This window comes from Mobula birostris, chromosome 6 (genome assembly GCF_030028105.1).
Source record: "Mobula birostris isolate sMobBir1 chromosome 6, sMobBir1.hap1, whole genome shotgun sequence".
Lineage (NCBI taxonomy): Eukaryota > Metazoa > Chordata > Chondrichthyes > Myliobatiformes > Myliobatidae > Mobula > Mobula birostris.
In genome coordinates, this window is record NC_092375.1 from 196528748 (window position 1) to 196550305 (window position 21558).

Genomic DNA, 21558 nt, shown 5'->3' on the forward strand with positions numbered 1-21558 from the left:
TCATTAGCTTCAAATGTCAAGCAACTTCACTAGTTTTTGGATTTCAGTCCAAGGTAATGTTTTCAAATAGGAGAATTCTAGTACACTTTCGTGTCAGTTAGTTATGCAAAATATGTCACCATGTACAGTAGATACAGTTTAATTACGACACATCAGGACCAGTACATTTTAGCCCAATTAAGCATCTGCCCCAATTAGCCAATGTTTCATGGAAATAGTTAAAAAGTATAAAAAGGACAATCTACTTTTTAACTGAGAAACCAATTGTGTATTTAAATGAAATACAGAACAAATTAGAATACTATCAATAACACTACGATAAAGCTGTGTATTAGTTACCTCTAGTTATTAATGGAGGAATTTATCCAGTGTACACTGCTGTGTTCTAGTTAATTGACTGTAAATGATCAAAATCAGCACCAACACTTAGTGTAGATAATGAACTGCCTTCATACAGTTTTTGACAATTGCATCCTTCAATTTCTTCATTGTTCCTAACTCGTTGAAGTAGTGAAATTGTTTTAGTTTCATTCCCAGCTTTTTCTGGGATCTCCAAGCCTGAATGCTTGAAACTGCAGTGAGCAAAACCACTCTGAATTGTCTAACTACTTATCTCTCGCCAACTATCAGTGACAAAAATCACTGTTTTTTGAACAGAAGCACTCGCAACTGATGCTATTTAAAAACTGTTCACTCTAAACATGGTGTAGTGTATATTGGCCATGCAAGTGCACACATCTGATGCTAGTTAGAAACAGTTTGTCAACAGTCATCTGCACGAATTAAGCAACATAGTGTCCCAAATAAACGAAGGTGATCCCAACTATTTTCTTATCATTTTTTTTTCTTTGAGTGGTCTGAAGTAAGTAGCTGCCCCAATTAACTGGAATTCACTGTATGACTCTGAAATTTATTTTACATAAGAACATAAGAAATAGGAGCAGGAGTAGGCCATCCGGCCCATCGAGCCTGCCCCGCCATTCAATAAGATCATGGCTGATCTGTCTGTAAACTCAGCTCCATCTACCTGCCTTTTCCCCATAACCCTTAATTCCCCTACTATGTAAAAACCTATCTAACTGTTCCTTAAATATATTTAGTGAAGAAGCCTCGACTGCTTCCCTGGGCAGAAAATTCCACAGATTCGCCACTCTCTGGGAAAAATAGTTTCTCCTCATCTCCGTCCTAAATCTTCTCCCCTGAATCTTGGGGCAATGCCCCCTAGTTCTAGTCTCACTTACCTGTGGAAACAACTTTCGTATTTCTATTTTATCTATCCCTTTCAAAATTTTATATGTTTCTATAAGATCCCCTGTCATTCTTCCGAACTCCAGAAAGTATAGTCCCAGGCAACTCAACCTCTCCTCACAGGTTAACCTCTTCATCCCTGGAATCAACCTGGTGAACCTCCTCTGCACTGCCTCCAAAGCCAGTATATCCTTTTTTTGCAGGCATTCACAGTAGAACAAAGCAATGCAATAGAATCGATGAAAACCACAGACGAACAAAGAATGACAAGCAATCTTTGTGAAAAAGAAGACAAACTGTGCAAATACAATAAAAACTAAAAATTAATGAATAAGTTGAACTGAGAGCAAGTTCTAAAAAAGTTAAAATCTATTAGATGACACATTTTGAATCCCAGCTATATTTAAATTTAGGAGGTAGAATCTTATACTTGCATATTTTTTAAGCTGTGCCATGCTCAAAAAGTAGGCCCACACAGCTAATTGGTACTTTGAGTGATTCAAGTATGTTTGTATTCATAAGCTTGAATGTTATGGAATTAAAAATATTTAAGACAGACAAATCTTAGAAGTGTTGAGGTCTAAATACGTTAAATGCATGTCTTAGCAGGTCTGCGATTTAATAATATTGAATTAATATAATTTTATTATTTTTCTTCTGTTTATATTGAACTTTTATGTGTAATATTTGAGATTAGTGTTATATAATTTATTTTAAATGTATGGTGAAGGATGGATAATGTTACCTAATGTAATATAACTAACATTTCTTTTGTTATTAGTGCTGGTAATTCTGACATTACTGTGATTATCAAGAGATCATTAAATATCAGTTACAAGCTTACAGAAATGTTCTATCACTTTGTACTATTTCTAATCAAGTTGTTAAATCAGTGCCCTTTCATGTTGACCCTCTTTACAGCTCATACACCAGACAACAGTTTCCTCGGATTTGTGGTTGAACAACATCTCAATGCCAGTGAGATCAGTCATCCAGATGATATTAAACGACAGAATCAGTCCTTGGTGTATGGCAAAGTAGATCACTTTTGGAAGGTAAGTACAACCATGTTTTCCACACATTCAACAATGGCTTTCAATTACATTTTAATGAGATCATTGTTACATTACAATTCAATTAGATAATCCAAACAACAGCTCCATTCATTCAACACACATAAAAGTTTCTGGTGAACGCAGCAGGCCAGGCAGCATCTCTAGGAAGAGGTACAGTCGACGTTTCGGGTCGAGACCCTTCGTCAGGACTAACTGAAAGAAGAGTTAGTAAGAGATTTGAAAGTGGGAGGGGAGGGGGAGATCCAAAGTGATAGGAGAAGACAGGAGAGGGAGGGATGGAGCCAAGAGCTGGACAGTTGATTGGCAAAAGGGATATGAGAGGATTATGGGACAGGAGGCCTAGGGAGAAAGAAAAGGGGGAGGGGGGGAAGCCCAGAGGATGGGCAAGGGGTATAGTGAGAAGGACAGAGAGAGAAAATGGAGAGAGAGAAAGAGAATGTGTGTATATAAATAAATAATTGATGGGGTACAAGGGGGAGGTGGGGCATTAGCGGAAGTTTGAGAAGTCAGTGTTCATCCCATCACGTTGGAGGCTGCCCAGACGGAATATAAGGTTTTGTTCTTCCAACCTGAGTGTGGCTTCATCTTTACAGTAGAGGAGGCCGTGGATAGACATATCAGAATGAGAATGGGACGTGGAATTAAAATGTGTGGCCACTGGGAGATCCTGCTTTCTCTGGCGGGCAGAGCGTAGGTGTTCGGCAAAACGATCTCCCAGTCTGCGTCGGGTCTTGCCAATATATAGAAGGCCACATCGGGAGCACCGGACGCAGTATATCACCCCAGCCGACTCACAGGTGAAGTGTCGCCTCACCTGGAAGGACTTTTTGGGGCCCTGAATGGTGGTGAGGGAGGAAGTGTAAGGGCATGTGTAACACTTGTTCCGCTTACAAGGATAAGCGCCAGGAGGTAGATCAGTGGGCAGGGATGGGGGGGGAACGAATGGACAAGGGAGTCACGAAAGCGGGAGGGGGGAGGGTAGGGAAAGATGTGCTTAGTGGTGGGATCCCGTTGGAGGTGGCGGAAGTTACGGAGAATAATATGTTGGACCCAGAGGCTGGTGGGGTGGTAGGTGAGGACCAGGGGAACCCTATTCCTAGTGGGGTGGCGGGAGGATGGAGTGAGAGCAGATGTGCGTGAAATGGGGGAGATGCATTTGAGAGCAGAGTTGATGGTGGAGGAAGGGAAGCCCCTTTCCTTAAAAAAGGAGGACATCTCCTTCGTCCTGGAATGAAAAGCCTTATCCTGAGAGCAGATGCGGCGGAGATCGAGGAATTGCGAGAAGAGGATGGCATTTTTGCAAGATCCATTCATTCATTGGTAATGTGGTTATTATTGTCACAGATGAAGGGAAACAATGAAATTCCTTTGGCACTTTATAAGCTTTGACTGGATCATCTCTTTATCTTCTGATCTTGAGAAACACAAATTATATTTGGGAAACTTATCTTGCAAATTTAAACTTCAATCCTGCTTTTACCCTGGTGAATATATTTTAATTCTTGTTACCTATGGCATGGTGAGAGTATAAAATCTAAATTTAAGGCTTCCATTGTAGAACGTGGAAGACCCTAAGACAAAATAATGCACCTTGCCTCTTGCTCAACTTGTAGATTACTACTTAATTTGAAATTGAATTGATAAAATAGTAGGTCAAGTATGTTACTCTCGATTTTTTTTCTTCCTGTCACATACTTGAACCTGTGGCATTATTTGAAAGAAAAGCTATAGAGTTTTGCCTGATGCCCTGCACATTTGACAGTGTGTTTTTTAAATAACAAGTTATCTGGTCATATTGTAGCATCTTGGAACTTGTTGTCAGTATGTTGATGTTTTCTGCCTCACAACATTATCCTTCACAATATATTTTGGCTTAAAGCACTTTTGGACACCTTGAAGGAGTTATAAAAGCCATTATATATAAACATGGAATCTGCAGCAAAAAGAAAAAGCTGCTTGAGGAACTTTTTTTTTGTTGGGCGGTATTTTACTGATATGATATGTGCCTTGTGCTGTCGGTTCTGTGCTTTGCACCTTGGCCCCAGAGTAACACTGTTTCTTTTGGCTATATTCATTGGTATTCATATATGGTTGAAAGACAATTAAACAAGAATTTGAACTCAGCAGGTCTGGCAGCAACTGTGGAGGGAAATCAAGCACTGGTGTGTCATATCAAGGCCCTTCATCTGGATTGAAATTATAGCGGGGATATAATCAGTAGAAAGAGTTAAGGAAAGGGGTGGGAGAAACCTGGCAGTGATAGGTGGATTCACGTAGCGAGTGGCTGACTGGCAGAAGGAATTAGTTGACAGAGGGAAGGGTGGAGATGGTGACAGAGACTGGAATATATAAGTGGTGAAACAATGGCTACAGAATATGGAATACTTTATTGAACCCAAAGGAAATTAATGTGTCACAGTAGCATTACAAGTGCACATATATACAAATATTAGAAGAGAGTAAAAAATAAGTTACCTCAAACATTTTAACCGGGGGGGACACATCACTTCCCTGGCTATAGATTGACTCACTATAGAGCCTAATGGCTGAGGTAAGAATAACCTCATATAGTGCTCTTTGGAGCAGCACAGTTGTCTTACTCTATTACACTGCCTTCTAAAGATGGTATTCTTTTCCAAGCTGGCACATAGCACCAGAAGGCAAGGAGGCACCATAAAGCGCTATAAAAACTGTGTGAAAGTGTCCTTGAAGGCATGTATTATCCTTGTGACTGGTTGGGAGGCTTTGGCCAAAGACTGCAATGCCTGGCACCTGGCAGTCTTCAAAGGCACCAGCACATTCGAAGAGCAGCGGCTGAAAGAGCTTGTTCAAAAGTGCCAGGACCGCTAGGAGAGACAGCCCGACCCTTCAGTGGCCGTAACATGCCCAACCTGTGGGCACATCTGCGCCAACCCACTTTGGGCTTTGCTGTCATCAGAGGCATCGTGATATCGTCATCATCGTTCTCAACAGACACTGGCAGAATACATGGTGCTATTTTTCTAATTTGTTTGGTCACAATGGTATAGAGGAAGCTGAAGACAGATAAGTCAGAATGGGAAGGGGAATTAAAAAGACTGACAATGGAAAGTCCTTTGCTGACAGAGTGCAGGTGCTTACTTAGTCTGACTTTGTGTCACTGATCCCATTGATCATGATGAATGTAACATAAAAGATTAGAGGTGCATTTGAATCTCTGTCTCACCCAAAGAGCTATAGGTCCCTGGATGAAGGTAAAGAAGTTACATCTGAGTTTGCAGAGGAAAGTGCCTAGAGAAGGGGAGGAATGAGTGTTTGAGTCATGAAGAAAGTATTCCTCATGCAAAGCAGAAGAGGAAGTTGTGACTGGTATTGGGAACACATTATATTTGGCAGAAATATCGAAGAATGATTTGCTGCAGGCTGCATGGCTGAAAGCTATCCCTGTTCGTTCCTGGGGGAGATGGGGTGCGAGCAGCAGGAGATGCCGGTCAGGAATCCATCAATAACAGTGAGCTGGGAAGGGGAAGTGTAGAAGAAGCCACATTTCATAAAAACGAGAACATCTCAGATGTCTTGGAATGGAAGCCATAATTTCAAGAACAAATATGGCCGAGATTGTACAGCTTCCTTGGAGACAGGTGTTATCTTGGTAGCTGTTGGAGTCAGTGTCTTTGTAGTTAAGGTCAATGGATAACTTGACTAATGAGATAGAATCAGGCTAAGAAAGGGGAGAGAGGTGTCAGAAATAGTCAAAATGAATTTGAGGGGAAATGGAAGTTTTAGTCCAGGTGAAAGGTCTTGATCTAAACATCAGCTGTCCATTTCCCTCCATAGAAGTTGCCTGACCTATTCAGATCCTCCAACAGCTTGCCTTTTGCTCCATAATATAAACATGATTATTTATTTTACATTATCTGTGATGACATTCTGGGCTACTGAATTCTATCAAATACAGCAACTCCGTCTCCTGGTGGAGTTTGAATTCTACAAAGAGTTGGCGGTGACTGTAAAACATAGGAGCAGAATTAGGCTATTTGGCCCATCTAATCTGCTCCACCATTTGATCATAGCTGATTTATTATTTCTCTCAACTCGTCTCCTGCCTTTTCCCTGTAACCTTTGACACCTTTACTAACTAAGAGCCTGTCAACTTCTACATTAAATATACCTGAATATCTTCACCTTCACGGTTATTTGTGATAATGAATTCCACCATACTCTGGTGAAAGCAATTCCTCCTCATCTCCGTTCTAAAGGGACGTATATGTATTTTGAGGCTGTGCCCTCTGGTCCTAGACTCCTGCACCGTTGGAAACATCCTCTTCACGTCCACTCCGTCTTAAGTCTTTCAATATTTCATAGGTTTCAATGAGATCCTCCCTGATTCTTCTAAACTCCAGTGAGTACAGGCTCAGAGCAATCAAACAACCCTTTGTCATTAATTCTTTCATTCCATGGATCGTTCTCTTGAGCCTGTTCTTGATCCTCCCCCAAGGATTACTGGAAGCTGGAGAAATCGATGTTAGTGCCATCAGGTTGCAGGCTACCAAGATGGAATATAAAGTGTTGTTTCTCTACTCTGAGAGTGTCCCCATCGTGGCAGCAGAGAAGGCCCTGGATCAATATGTCGGAATAGGAATAGGGATAAGAATTAAAATAGTTGGCCAGCGGGAAATTTCACTTTTTGTAAATGGAGCAAAGATGCTTGAGAAAGTTGTCTTCCAATTTACATTGGTCTAACCAACGTAGAGGATGCCGCATCGGGAGTTCTGGATACAATATATGACCCCAACAGATTCCCAGGTATAGTGTTACCTCACTTAGGACAGTTTTTGGCCTTGAATAGAGATGAGAGAGGGGGTGAATGAGTAGGTGTAGCATTTCTGTCACGTTTAGGGATATGTGCCAGGAGAGAGATTATTGGGGAGGGAGAAATAGACAAGGAAATAAAGATGTGTTTGGTGGTAGAGAAGTAGCCCTTAGCACGATGCTATTACAGCTCGGGATGTTCAAATCCAGCGCCATTCTGTAAGGAGTCTCTGTACATCCTCTCTGTGGAATGCAGGGATTTCTCCCGGGTGCTCTGGTTTCCACCCACAGTACAAAGACGTACCATGTTGGTTAAATGGTCATTGTAAATTGTCCTGTGATTAAGTTAGGGTAAAATCCGGGTTTTAGGGTTGTTGGTGCGGCGTGTCTCGAAGGACCAGGATCCTGTTGAATATGGCGGAAGTTGCAGAGAATGTTGTGTTGGATGTGGAGGCTCACGGGCTGGAATGTGAGAACAAGAGGAACTCTATCCCTGTTAAGACGATGGTAAGATGGGGTCAGGGCAGAGGTCCAGCAAACGGAGGAGAGTGTGGGTGAGGGCAGTGTCAATGGTGGAGGAAGAGAAAGCCTGTTCTTTGAAGAAAGAGAGAACCTCTGATGTCTTGGAAAAGAAAGCCATATCTGTTCCCTGGAACTAGGAAGTACTATTACTCTCCCAGTCAAAACCTGGAACTAGCTCTCACAAAAAAATGCTGAGTGTTGGTTGAAGCACCAAGATATCTAGAAGTGCAAATCAGCAATGGCAAAACTTGATGAGCTGAATGGCCTCTAACTTTCCCTATAAAAGAAGTTTAGGATCTCAATAGCTTCCTCCTATTACCATTGCACTGGCATGAGGGGTGTACATCCTCTCTGTGGAATGCAAGGATTTTTCTCAGGTGCTCTGGTTTCCATCCACAGTACAAAGACGTACCATGTTGGTTAAATGGTCATTGTAAATTGTCCTGTGATTGCATTTTTACAGGAGACAGGGTGGGAAGAGCTCACTCAAGATAGCCAGTAAGTTTACAAAAGTATGCCCAGAACTTACTAACCCTTACATACGTCTTTGCGATGTGGAAGGAAACCGATAAGCACGAGAATGTCTGCAGATGCTGGAAGTCCAAGGCAATACACACAAAATGCTGGAGGAACTCAGTAGAAACCCACGTAGTCACAGGGAAAATATATAAACTGCTTACAAACAGTGGCAGAAATTGAAGCCCAATCACTGGCACCGTAAAGCATTACAGTAGCCACTACCCTACTGTGCCATGCATGCAGCACAAGTAAAAGATACTTCTCTTAAGAGTGTGGAAGCTGCAAAAGGTTGCAATGGGGAGAACATCTGTGGAGATGTTGTCCAATCAAAGAAGCAAATTCTTTGTAGGGCTCCAGTGTTGCATTCCCAAGTTATCTCCTGGCTGTGGATATGATTTTGGTTACCCGCAGCATCATGAAGTGCATAAAGACCATGGCATACTTCAACACAGTAACAGGCTCTTTGGCCCACAATGTGTGTGCCAACCTTGTTACCAATTTAAGATGCACATCGTTGATAACCCATCATATCTTGTAAAACTGAGTGAATGTAACAAAGTGTAACAAAATTTCCAACTCTGGGGAATGCTCCTGGAATTTTCATCACACGCTGTCTTGCAACTAAGAGCCTGTTCCTCATCCTGCCACTACAGGCATCCTTGCAGTGTCTTACCTTCCCATGGCCAACTGTGATGCCAAATGATTGATGATGCTTGACTGTCAATCATCAGACTTCTGATTTATTTATAGTGAATGCAAAGAAAATTGAAACATATTTTGGCTTTCATTTTCATGACTATCTCCTAGATTTAATTCCTGGAAATTCCATGGTACAATCATTTCCCCAAGAGTAAATCATGTGATTCCCCCAGTATATACAGTGGCATGCAAAAGTTTGGGCACTCCGGTCAAAATTTCTGTTACTGTGAATAGCTAAGCGAGTAAAAGATGAACTGATTTCCGAAAGGCATAAAGTTAAAGATGACACATTTTTTTAATATTTTAAGTGTAACGCTCAGCTATATTGGCTCATAGTTATCTAGGGGAAACCCCGGCCGCCGCCGCCTACCTTGTCTCCGTTTATGTCGGTTGCTGTACAACTGCCACCTGATTTGGTTTCAAACATCAATCATCAGCCATCACACAATGTACGTTTTACCAATTACACTTTATAGATATTACTAAGTCTATGAGATTAATAGAAGTTCAATACAAAGAAAAGAATGGAAAAGGCGCCAGACTTATCAAAGTTCAAATTCTTCGTTCACACGTTGGAACTCGGGGACCTCTTCAGGACCACTCTGACCCCTTCGACTCGCAGCTCAGGACCACCCAGAGTGATCAACCAGAGCACTCCCAGTACATCTGTTGTCCTCCCGGTCTCTCCTCTAACTCCCCGCCAAAACCCCCTGGTCCCAGCCATATGAGACAGCATATCACCCCAAGAAAGAATAACACGGACACCCATTAGTTCATTTACTCTGTTATAACCCAAACAAAGTGCTAACTAGAGACTTTATCAGCATTTAACATAACAAAGAAGCCATTTTAATTAACATAGGCAGTAACATAAAAGAAGAAACCCCTTACATAAGCAAGAAAACTTTTTTATTTCCATCTTTTACAGTTTCAAAATAACAAAAAAGGAAATGGGCCCAAAGCAAAAGCTTGGGCACCCCGCATAGCATAAAGTTCTATTTTAACTTCATCAGTCCACAGGACTTATTTCCAAAATGCATCAGGCTTGTTTAGATGTTCCTTTGAACCTTTTGAATAGAACTTTTTGGCCACAATGAGCAAAGGTATGTTTGGAGAAAAAAGGGTGCAGAATTTCATGAAAAGAACCCCTTTCCAACTGTTAAGCACGGGGTGGGTCGATCATGCTTTGGGTTTGTGTTGCAGCCAGTGGCACGAGGAACATTTCACTGGTCGAGGGAAGAATGAATTCAATTAAATACCAGCAAATTCTGGAAGCAAACATTACACCGTCTGTAAAAAAGCCGAAGATGAAAAGAGGATGACTTCTACAACAGGATAATGACCCTAAGCACACCTCAAAATCCACAATGGACTACCTTGTGAGGTGCACGCTGAAGGTTTTGCCATGGCCCTCACAGTCCCCTGACCTAAACATCATCGAGAATCTGTGGATAGACCTCAAAAGAGCAGTGCATGCAAGATGGCCCAAGAATCTCACAGAACTAGAAGCCTTTTGCAAGGAAGAATGGGTGAAAATCCCCCAAACAAGAATTGAAAGACTCTTAGCTGGCTACAAAAAGCATTTACAAGCTGTGATACTTGCCAAAGCGGATGTTACTAAGTACTGCCATGCAGGGTGCCCAAACTTTTGATTCGGGCCCTTTTCCTTTTTTTGTTATTTTGAAACTGTAAAAGGTGGAAATAAAAAAGTTTTCTTGCTTAAAATATTAAAGAAATGTGTCATCTTTAACTTTATGCCTTTTGGAAATCAGCTCATCTTTTACTCGCTTAGCTATTCACAGGAACAGAAATTTTGACTGGGGTGCCCAAACTTTTGCATGCCACTGTAGCTTTGACAACAAGATGCTAGTGGTGATCATAATTCAGCTACACTTCTGTAGTGATTATTGTTACGGTTGTTGAAGGGTTTTATGTTGATGTGTCTATCACTTATTGGTGGCAAATTTGCAGTCTGGCAGATTTGTGCTGCTTCACCCTCTCCAAGGTGAATGATAAATGTAACTGTTGTGGGTGAACAGCTTTTTCTGCATGGTCAGTGTATCAGTCAGCATCAGGTTTATATGACATGATTTTTTTTTTGTTTTACGGCAGCAGTACAGTTCAAAAGCATAAAATTACTATTTATTACAAAACAGTGCAGAAACAAAGAATAATGAGGTAATGTTCATGGACAGTTCAGAAATCTGATGAGAGAGGGGAAGAAGCTGTTTCTGAATCAATGAAAATTTAGGTCCTGTAAAACTCCCTGATGGTAGTAACAAGAAGAGGGCATGTCCTTGATGGTGAGGGTCTTTAATGATGGATGCTACTTTCCTTAGTGGACATTGACATTGGAGAGGGTTCATAGGAGGTTCGCGAAAATGATTCCAGAACTGAAAGGTATGTCTTATGAAGAGCATTTGATGGCTCTGAGCCTGTACACACTAGAATTCAGAAGAATGAGGGGCAGCTTCATTGAAACCTGTAGAATGTTGAAAGACCTGGAGAGAGTGGATGTGGATAGAATGTTTTCTATGGTTCCTGTGGTGGGGAAGCCTAAGACCAGAGGACACAGCGTCAGAATAGAAGGATATCCTTTTACTACGGAGATGAGGAAGAATTTCTTTAGCCAGAGAGTTGTGAATCTGTGGAATTCCTAGCCACAGGTGGCTATGGAGGCCAAGTCATTGGGTTACTTTAAGGTAGAGGTCGATAGATTCTTGATAAGTCAGGGCATGAAGGGATTTTGGGAGAAGTATGAAGAATGAGGCTGAGAGGGAAAATGGATCGGCCATGATGAAATGGCGGAGCAGACTTGATGGGCCAAATGGTTTTATGGTCAACGATACCACGTCCTGTGTATGTTCTCAACGGTGGGAGAGTGTTGTATCCATGATGGAAATGGCTGAGTCGACAGCTATCTACAGTGTATTGCTGTTCTGTGCATTGGAACCTCTGTACCAGACAATGATGCAACAAGTTAATGAGTTACAAGCTGCAAAATGTGACAGATTTCCAATGCGATCAGCTAAAGTGATGTCCTGGCTGTGAACTTCAAAGCTATGGCGATCTTCCCCTTTGTGTGTTCCATGCAAAATTATGTGTGAAAGGTAGAAGATTGATGTCAATGCCACCTTTAAAAAACACAATCCTCCAGATATATCTCCCTAGGGTTTCCTGTGCATCCTAACATGTGCAAAGAGGGTATAGCAGGAGAGTGGCGTTTTCCCTAGATTATTCTCTTCTCCATTGATCCAAGTGGATCAACACTTGGAGCTATAATGTTGTGGCCATTACAGAGACTTGGATGGTGCAGGGGCAGGAATGGCTACTTCGAGTGCCAGGCTTTAGATGTTTCAGAAATCACAGGGAGGGAGGCAAAAGAGGTGGGGACGTGGCACTGTGGATCAGAGATAGTGTCATGGCTGCAGAAAAGGAAGAAGTCATGGAGGGGTTGTCTACAGAGTCTCTGTGGGTGGAAATTAGGGAGAGGTCAATAACTCTAGTGGGTGTTTTTTAACAGACCACCCAATGGTAACAGGGATATCGAGGAGCAGATAGGGAGACAGATTCTGGAGAGGAGTAATAATAACAGGGTTGTTGTGGTGGGAGATAGTAGTTTCCCAAATATTGATTGGCATGTCCCTAGAGTGAGGGGTTTAGATGAGGTGGAGTTTGTTAGGTGTGTTCAGGAATGTTTCTTGACACAATATGTAGATAAGTCTACAAGAGGAGAGGCTATACTTGATCTAGTATTGGGAAATGAACCTGGTTAGGTGTCAGGTCTCTCAGTGGGAGAGCATTTTGGAGGTAGTGATCACAAATCTATCTCCTTTACCATAGCATTGAAGAGGGATAGGAACAGACAAGTTAGGGAATCATTTAATTGGAGTAAGGGGAAATATGAGGCTATCAGGCAGGAACTTGGAAGCAAAAATTGGAAACAGATGTTCTAAGGGAAACATACGGAAGAAATGTGGCAGATGTTCAGGGGTTATTTGTGTGGGGTTCTGCATAGATATGTTCCAGTGAGACAGGGAAAGGATGGTAGGGTACAGGAACCATGGTGTACAAAGGCTGTTGTAAATCTAGTCTAGAAGAAAAGAAGAGCTTACAAAAGGTTCAAAAAACTAGGTAATGATAAAGATCTAGAAGATTATAAGGCTAACAGAAAGGAGATTAAGAAAGAAATTTGGAGAGCCAGAAGGGGCCATGAGAAGGCCTTGGCAGACAGGATTAAGGAAAACCCCAAGGCATTCTACAAGTATGTGAAGAGCAAGAGGATAAGATGTGAGAGAGTAGGACCAGTCAAGTGAAAAAGTGTGTATGGAACCGGAGCAGATGGCAGAGGTACTTAATGAATACTTTGCTTCAGTATTCACTACGGAAAAGGATCTTGGCGATTGTAGGGATGACTTGCAGTGGACTGAAGAGCTTGAGCATGTAGATATTAAGAAAGAGGATGTGCTGGAGCTTTTGGAAAGCATCAAGTTGGATAAGTCATTGGGACCGGATGGGATATACCCCAGGCTACTGTGGGAAGTGAGGGAGGAGATTGCCGAGCCTCTGGCGATGATCCTTGCATTATCAATGAGGGCAGGAGAGGTTCCAGAAGATTGGAGGGTTGCGGATGTTGTTCCATTATTCAAGAAAGGGAGTAGAGATAGCTCAGGAAATTACAGACCGTGAGTCTTACTTCAGTGGTTGGTAAGTTGATGGAGAAGATCCTGAGAGGCAGGATTTATGAACATTTGGAGAGGCATAATATGATTAGGAGTAGTCAGCATGGCTTTGTCAAAGGCCAGTCTTATTCAATTATGAGCTTAATTGAATTTTTTGAGGGTGTGACCAAACACATTGATGAAGGTAGAGCCGTAGATTCAATTCAAGATTCAAGATTCAAAAAACTTTATTGTCATTCTAACCGTACATCAGCTCTGCATGGCAGAATGAGCCAGCGTTTCCCAGGAACAGTGCAATCATAACATAACGAACACAACACTAAATAATAAACATAACAATAAATAGTAAAACAGCCACATGTCAGTTAAAATCCAGTTATAAGTGTCCAGTGCAAGTTAAAAGTGTCCAAAGCAGAGTCAGGTGGAGCAGCTATTTAGCAGTCTGACTGCCTGTGGGAGGAAGCTGTTTAGTAGCCTTGTGGTTTTAGTTTTGGTGCTCCTGTAACGTTTGCCTGATGGCAGAAGAACAAACAGTTCATGGAGAGGGTGTGAGAGGTCTTTAGTGACGTACCATGTCTTCTGGAGGCATTGACTCTGAAAGAGGTCTTGGACAGAAGGTAGGGAGACCCCAATAACCTTCTCTGCTCCCCTAACCACCCTCTGCAAGGCTTTTTTGTCAACAGCACTGCAGCTGGAGTACCAGGTTGTGATGCAAAAGGTCAGCACACTCTCAACCACACCTCTCTGTAGAATGTAGTTAAGATGTCAGTGGGGAGTGATGCTTGTTTAAGCTTCCTCAGAAAGTGCAATCTCTGCTGGGCCCGTTTCACAATCCCAGTGGTGTTCCTGGACCAGGTGAGATTGTCCGAGATCTGCACCCCAAGGAATTTGATGTTTTCCACTCTCTCCACTGTGGAGCCGCTGATGCTGAGGGGTGTGTGCTCAGGCTGAGACCGTCTGAAATCAACGATCATCTCCTTGGTTTTGGTGACATTAAGCATCAAGTTGTTATCACTGCTCCAGCTTTCTAGGTGTTTGACCTCCTCCCTGTACACTGTTTCATCATTTTTGCTGATGAGCCTCACCACTGTGGTATCGTCTGCAAATTTAATGATCAAGTTCTCCTTGAATCTGGCTGCATAGTCATGTGTTAGCAGTGTAAACAGCAGTGGGCTAAGCACACAGCCTTGTGGGGATCCAGTGCTCAGTGTGATGGAGTCAGAGATGTTCCTGCCAACACGGACTGACTGTGGTCTCTCTGTCAAGAAATCCAGAATCCAGCGACACATGGCAGTGTTAAGGCCAAGCAGCGACAGTTTCTCCACTAGTCTCTGAGGGATGATGGTATTGAACGCTGAACTGAAATCAATGTACAGGATTCTGGCATAAGTGTCTTTGTTGTCCAAGTGAGAGAGAACTGTGTGCAGTGTGGTGGATATTGCATCCTCCGTAGAGCGATTTGGACGATAAGCAAACTGCAGAGGATCCAGTGATGAGGGGAGGCTGACTGTGATATGAGGCTTGACAAGCCGTTCAAAACATTTCATCACTGTAATGTATATGGATTTTAGCAAGGCATTTGATAAGGTACCCCATGCAAGGCTTATTGAGAAAGTAAGAATGCATGGGATCCAAGGGGACATTGCTTTGTGGTTCCAGAACTGGCTTGCCCACAGAAGGTAAGGAGTGGTTGTAGACGGGTCGTATTCTGCATGGAGACCGGTGACCAGTGGTGTGCCTCAGGGATCTGTTCTGGGACCCCTACTCTTTGTGATTTTTATAAATGACCTGGATGAGGAAGTGGAGGGATGGGTTAGTAAATATGCTGGTGACACAAAGGTTGGGGGTGTTGTGGATAGTGTGGAAGGCTGTCAGAGGTTACAACGGGACATTGATAGAACCATAGAACACTACAGCACAGAAAACAGGCTATTCGGCCCTTTCAGTCTGTGCCGAAACATTATTCTGCTAGTCCCACTGACCTGCACCCAGTCCATAACCCTCCAGACCTCTCCCATCCATGTACCTATCCAATTTATTCTTAAAACTTAAGAGTGAGCCCACATTTACCACGTCAGATGGCAGCTCGTTCCACACTCCCACCACTCTCTGAGTGAAGAAGTTCCCCCTAATGTTCCCCCTGAACCTTTCTCCTTTCATCCTAAAGCCATGTCCTCTCGTATTTATCTCTCCTAATCTAAGGTGGAAAGAGCCTATTCACATTTACTCTGTCTATACCCCTCATAATTTTGTAAACCTCCATCAAATCCCCCCTCATTCTTCTACGCTCCAAGGAATAAAGTCCTAACCTGTTCAGTCTTTCCCTGTAACTCAACTCCTTTCTTCTTCAATATTTTTATTGATATTATATAAATTACATGAATACAAATACAAAATTCATAAGGATACAAGTAAATAATATGAATTACGTTACACTTAAATCACAGTAGTATGATCCCAGTATCCCATATTCCAATCCAATCATGTATAAAAAAAGATTTAATTATGAAATGAAATAGAATAAAATAATTGTATTTTATTAAAAAGATTTACCCCCACTACCAAAATGAGCTGATTGGTTAAAAAAAAGAAAAATGAAAAATACCTTACCATATGATATAATAATCATGGCTCAGATCCATGCTTTAATAACAATTCAAAGATTGTGAAAATAATTCAGAAAGGGTCCCTATAACATTAGATAATCATGTTTAGAATCGGAAATTGAACAACGAATCTTCTCTAGATCAAGGCACAACATAATGTCAGATAACCATTGAACATGATTGGGCGGGCCGGCCTCCTTCCACTTGAGCAAGATCGCCCTCTTGGCCATAAGAGACATAAAAGCCAATACCTGCAAATTAGGTGGTCTGGGTAGCCTCCAACCTGATGGCATGAACATTGAGTTCTCAAACTTATCCTAATGCCCCACCTCCCCCTCGTACCCCATCCATTATTTATTTATATACACACATTCTTTCTCTCTCTCTCCTTTTTCTCCCTCTGTCCCTCTCACTATACCCCTTGCCCATCCCTCTGGGCTTTTCCCCCCCTCCCCCTTGTCTATCTCCCTAGGCCTCCTGTCCCATGATCCTCTCATACCCCTTTTGCCAATCACCTGTCCAGCTCTTAGCTCCATCCCTCCCCTTTCTGTCTTCTCCTATCATTTTGGATCTCCCCCTCCCCCTCCCCCTCCCACTTTCAAATCTCTTACTAGCTCTTCCTTCAGTTAGTCCTGACAAAGGGTCTTGGCCTGAAACGTCGACTGTACCTCTTCCTAGAGATGCTGCCTGGCCTGCTGCGTTCACCAGCAACTTTGATGTGCGTTGTTTGAATTTCCAGCATCTGCAGATTTCCTCGTGTTTGAGTAATTTCAAAGTGATCCCCATTAATTTTACATATTTCTTCAATCTGCCGCTTGGCTGTAAATGGCTTCAATTGATCAGCCAGTAGCTTACCAGTTTTATCTCCCTGAATATAAAATTGACTTCTATCTTTTAAAAGTTTGCTTTCAATTCAGATCCTCCAATCTGAATGTACTCCCTCCACCATGACCCTCTGCTTCTGCAGGCAAGCCAATTCTGAATCCACCTGGCCAAACTTCCCTGGATCCCATGCCTTCTGACTTTCTGAATAAGCCTATCATGTGGAACCTTGTCAAATGCCTTACTAAAATCCATATAGATCACATCCACTGCACTACCCTCATCTATATGCCTGGTCACCTCCTCAAAGAACTCTTATCAGGCTTGTTAGACAAGATCTGCCTTTCACAAAGCCATGCTGACTGTCCCTGATCAGACCATGATTCTCTAAATGCCTATAGATCCTATCTCTAAGAATCTTTTCCAACAGCTTTCCCACCACAGACGCAAGACTCACTGGTCTATAACTACCCGGACTATCCCTACTACCTTTTTTGAACAAGGGGACAACATTCACCTCCCTCCAATCCTCCGGTACCACTCCTGTGGACAACAAGGACATAAAGATCCTAGCCAGAGGCTCAGCAATCCCTTCTCTTGCCTCGTGGAGCAGCCTGGGGAATATTCCGTCAGGCCCCGGGGACTTACCCGTTCTAATGAAAGAGTGGCAATTTTTCTTTTACACAGAGTGGTATCTATGAAGTATCAGTTGCTAGAGTAAGTGGTTGAAGGAGCTAAAATAACAACTTTTAAATAACATTTAGACAGGTACATGGATTGGAAAAGTTTAGAAGATTATAGGCCAAATGAGATTAAGATGGATTGGTCACCATGGGCTGGTGGGCCTGTTTCCAAGCTGTATGACTAATCAATGACATAACGATCCGAACAGAAGCAGGCCTCTTCGTCCCTCAGCCTTGATCCACCTTATAACTTTATAGTGGATATGGTTGTACCTGAACTCCACAACCCCATCTACTAACTTCTCACCCTATTGCATGTCAATGATCTATCTACCTGTCCTTCCTAAAACTCTAATTCTATCTTCCTTTAAGGAAGATCATTTTAAAGATTCACATTTATGAAGGGGAGAAAGAATTTCTCTCATTTGTCTTCAATGGGTGGCTTCTACCAAACTTTTAGCAAGAGAGTGGTGAATCTGTGGAATTCTTTGCCACATGTAGCTGTGGAGACCAAGTCTTTCTCTATATTTAAGACAGAAGTTGAAAAATTCTTGATTGGTCAGGCCATGAGGATATACAGGGAGAAGGCAGGAGATTTCGGCTGAGAGGAAAACTGAGTCAGCCATGATGAAATGGCAGAGCAGACTTGATGGGCCAAAATGACCTAATTTTGCTCCTATATTTAATGGTGCTGTGGTCTAAACCCTGTCATAAACTCCCTGGATCTTGTTTTTCAATTTGTCTCTCTCTACTAAACCCCAGTAGATACAAAACTAACCAATCCTTTCCTTGTTGGAAACTTTCCTATTCCAGGTGTTAATCCAGTAAACCTCCAAACCGCTTCAAGGGCATTAGCACTGTTGCTAAATAAAGTGACTAGTACTGTACACAACACCCCTGATGTGATCTCACCATTGTCCTAAATAACTGAAGCGTAACTTCTCTATTTTCGAATTCCATTCTCACATAAAGTATTACATTCTGTTAGATTTTCCATTTACCAGCTGTACCTGTGCTCTACCATGTTGTACGATGACATCCTCTTTTATAATGATGGCTGGGTCCATTTTCTTTTATAACATGTTCCTCTAAATAAGCTGTGCCTGATGTGGATGAATTATAGTTATGCGAGATAAAAAAAATTTACATTTACAAACTTAAAGTTTCTTTGAAATAGATTTTTAAGTTTAATCTAAATATCAAATATATCGAATAGCAAATTGGATATGTCTCTAGTATAATGTTTGGTGTTGAGCATAATGGAGTTGCTCACCCTTGTTACAGCAAATTCTCGAGCAGTGTCGATGAAATTTAATGGAGTAAAAATTCAGTCTGTAGTTTAGCAAGACTTGTTATTTTCTGAATGATGTTTCCTAATTTATTTTATCTGCCAATATAAGATAAGTTAATTATTTTTTATCTCCTGGTTTCTTGCAGGATAAAAGATCTTACTTGGATATAACTCACACATACACGGAAGTCCATGGCACAGTTCACGGAAGTAGCACAGTCCACATTCCTAATTACGTGAAAAACCATGGAATACTCAGTGGGCATGACCTTCAACTTCTTCTACGAGAAACTAAGGTGCAAAATATGATGCTTTATATGTAGCTGATATTTTGATTTGGCAAAGCATTTCTCAGATATGCTCAATGCAACATTAAGGCTTAATATCCAGGTGATCTACTGCATTTGCTATTGTATATTCAATTCTAGCTGTTCTGCATAGGTTAAAAGTATGATATAGAATATAGTTTTTGAATATAGTTATAGATAGAATATAGTTCTATATAACGATACAGAAAATGGTTAATTTGAGCCCACTTGGATTTTTTGCCAGTGAATCAACTTTCACTATCTTTCTGCACCATCTTGCAGTGTGTCTCCTCACTTAAACAACTGGCCTTCTGATTTTATTGACATCATGATTATGACAAAAATTTGCAGATGAGTAAAGATGATCTGCTGCCATCTTGTTTCTCATCATTTACCCTGCCCAGAATGTAACAATAATGTAGTTCTTATTACTAAATTACATGTTAAGTTGTTCTCCTTCCTTTACATCCAACAGCCCCCTTAAATGAACTATAAATATTTGATGCTCTTTTAATTCCAGATTTACTTTTGCTGTGGTGGATTTCTAGATTTGTGGTCGAGGGTTTCAGTAGTCCAGTAACGAAACCTCTGTAGTAGTGTATCAATTTCTTTTGACATTTACTCTTGATAATGTGTTTCTCTGAAACTAATGTCCTTCACAAAACAGAAACTTTATGTAAATATTTAACATCTTATGGTCATCTTTTTACAGTTATTTGTTGGTCTTGGTTTTCCATATGAAGGGCCAGCTCCTTTGGAAGCCATTGCAAATGGATGTGCATTCCTAAATCCACGCTTCAATCCACCTAAAAGCAGTAAAAACACTGAATTTTTCAAAGGAAAGCCAACTCTGAGAGAGGTGAGCTCATCTTGAGATTTGGAAGTTAGAGAGAAAAAACAACTTTGGGATATAGGAGGAAGCCTATGTTCTTGTAATCGTTCTATAAAGGCACCAATTACTTAGTAATTATACATTTGGAAATTTACGTGGCCTTGGCGTATGATTTAAGTATTCAAAAATGCCCCAAACATTGGTGTCAACTCAATGAAATCAAAAGCCCTTGTTGTTATTCCAGTGCAAGTGCCACTCCAGAGAATGAAATAACAGAAATTTAGGTTGACTTTGCAAAACTGCCATCCTGCTGTCTGACTCTCCATTGATGCATACATAAATACAAATTAAGAACAATACGTTACTCAGTCACCTCAATACCTGATCTGATTATAACTTTGCCTCTACTTTCCCTTTTACCAGTCTTAATCCTTCACCCCAATGATAAATGAGTGTTTATTTGCCTGTCCCATTATACTGCTGTCCTTGCCCTTTGGGAAGCAGAGTTCGGAAGAACCTCAACATTCTAAAAGAAAACATTCACCTCATTTCTATACAAAAGGGATTGAATCTATTGTTAAACAGTTGACTGCCCAATTCTAACATTTCTTGAAGAGGTACTTTCCTCTCTCTATCCATGTGTCAAGACCCTGTTTTAGCTTACTTCCCTAAACCTCAGTAGTTAGAAGCCTGATCTGTTCAGCCTTAGCAAGACAAAATACCAATTCTAGGTATCAGCCTTGTAAATGTTCACTGAATTGCTTCCAGTAAACTAATACCCTTCCTTAAATAAGGAGACCAGTACTGTGTGCAGTACTTTTGATGTGTTTGTTCTCGCCTGCTGCTTTTAAGATAAAGCAAATACTTTCATATTTGATTCCTTTCTCAATAAATAATAACATTGTTGTTGGCTTTCCTAATTACTTGCTGTTTTGAGTACTCACCTTTTGGGAATCGCCCTATGTTATCCAGATCTCTAATACCTCAGTGCTGTGCAAAATCTCAGTAGAAAGATTCTTTTAACTTTTCTTGCCAAAAGGGGAAATACTACATTTTCCAGCATTATGTTCTATTTGTCAGATCTTTACCTACTCACTTATCCTCTCACGGCAACTTCCTTAGATCCTAATTATAACTTATTTTCCTGAACCTTTGTTATCAGAAAATATCTCATGAAGTTGCAGTGCTTTCACTGTATGTACAAAGTGAATTCAAGGCCAAAAATTATGTCAAGACTAAATACCTTTTCAATGATGTAGTTATCTTAGGTTTTAATTGCTGGAGATTTTCTGCATTGGATTTGGAGGGGGAGAAAAATCTTTCCAACATGAAAATAAATCAAGCTTTTCCAGGTCATCTGTATAGGTTCTCCCTTACAACATCATTTTCTGAGTTAATGTTGTTATTGCCATTCTAAATTAAATTTCCTTGTGTGTACCATGTAGTGCTAATTTCAGAGTACTTAAGCATGATTGGTTG

General features: G+C 41.3%; 1 protein-coding gene across 2 annotated transcripts in view; it reads left to right on the top strand.

Annotated features, from left to right (window-relative positions):
• mgat5 (alpha-1,6-mannosylglycoprotein 6-beta-N-acetylglucosaminyltransferase) overlaps positions 1 to 21558 on the top strand; it is a 212321-nt gene that overhangs the window by 178755 nt on the left and 12008 nt on the right. For both annotated transcript variants that reach the window (XM_072262149.1, XM_072262150.1), the window contains exons 11-13: positions 2170 to 2303; positions 19086 to 19235; positions 19960 to 20106. In XM_072262149.1, the coding sequence (XP_072118250.1) occupies positions 2170 to 2303; positions 19086 to 19235; positions 19960 to 20106 (431 nt within the window). The remainder of the gene's footprint in view (positions 1 to 2169; positions 2304 to 19085; positions 19236 to 19959; positions 20107 to 21558) is intronic.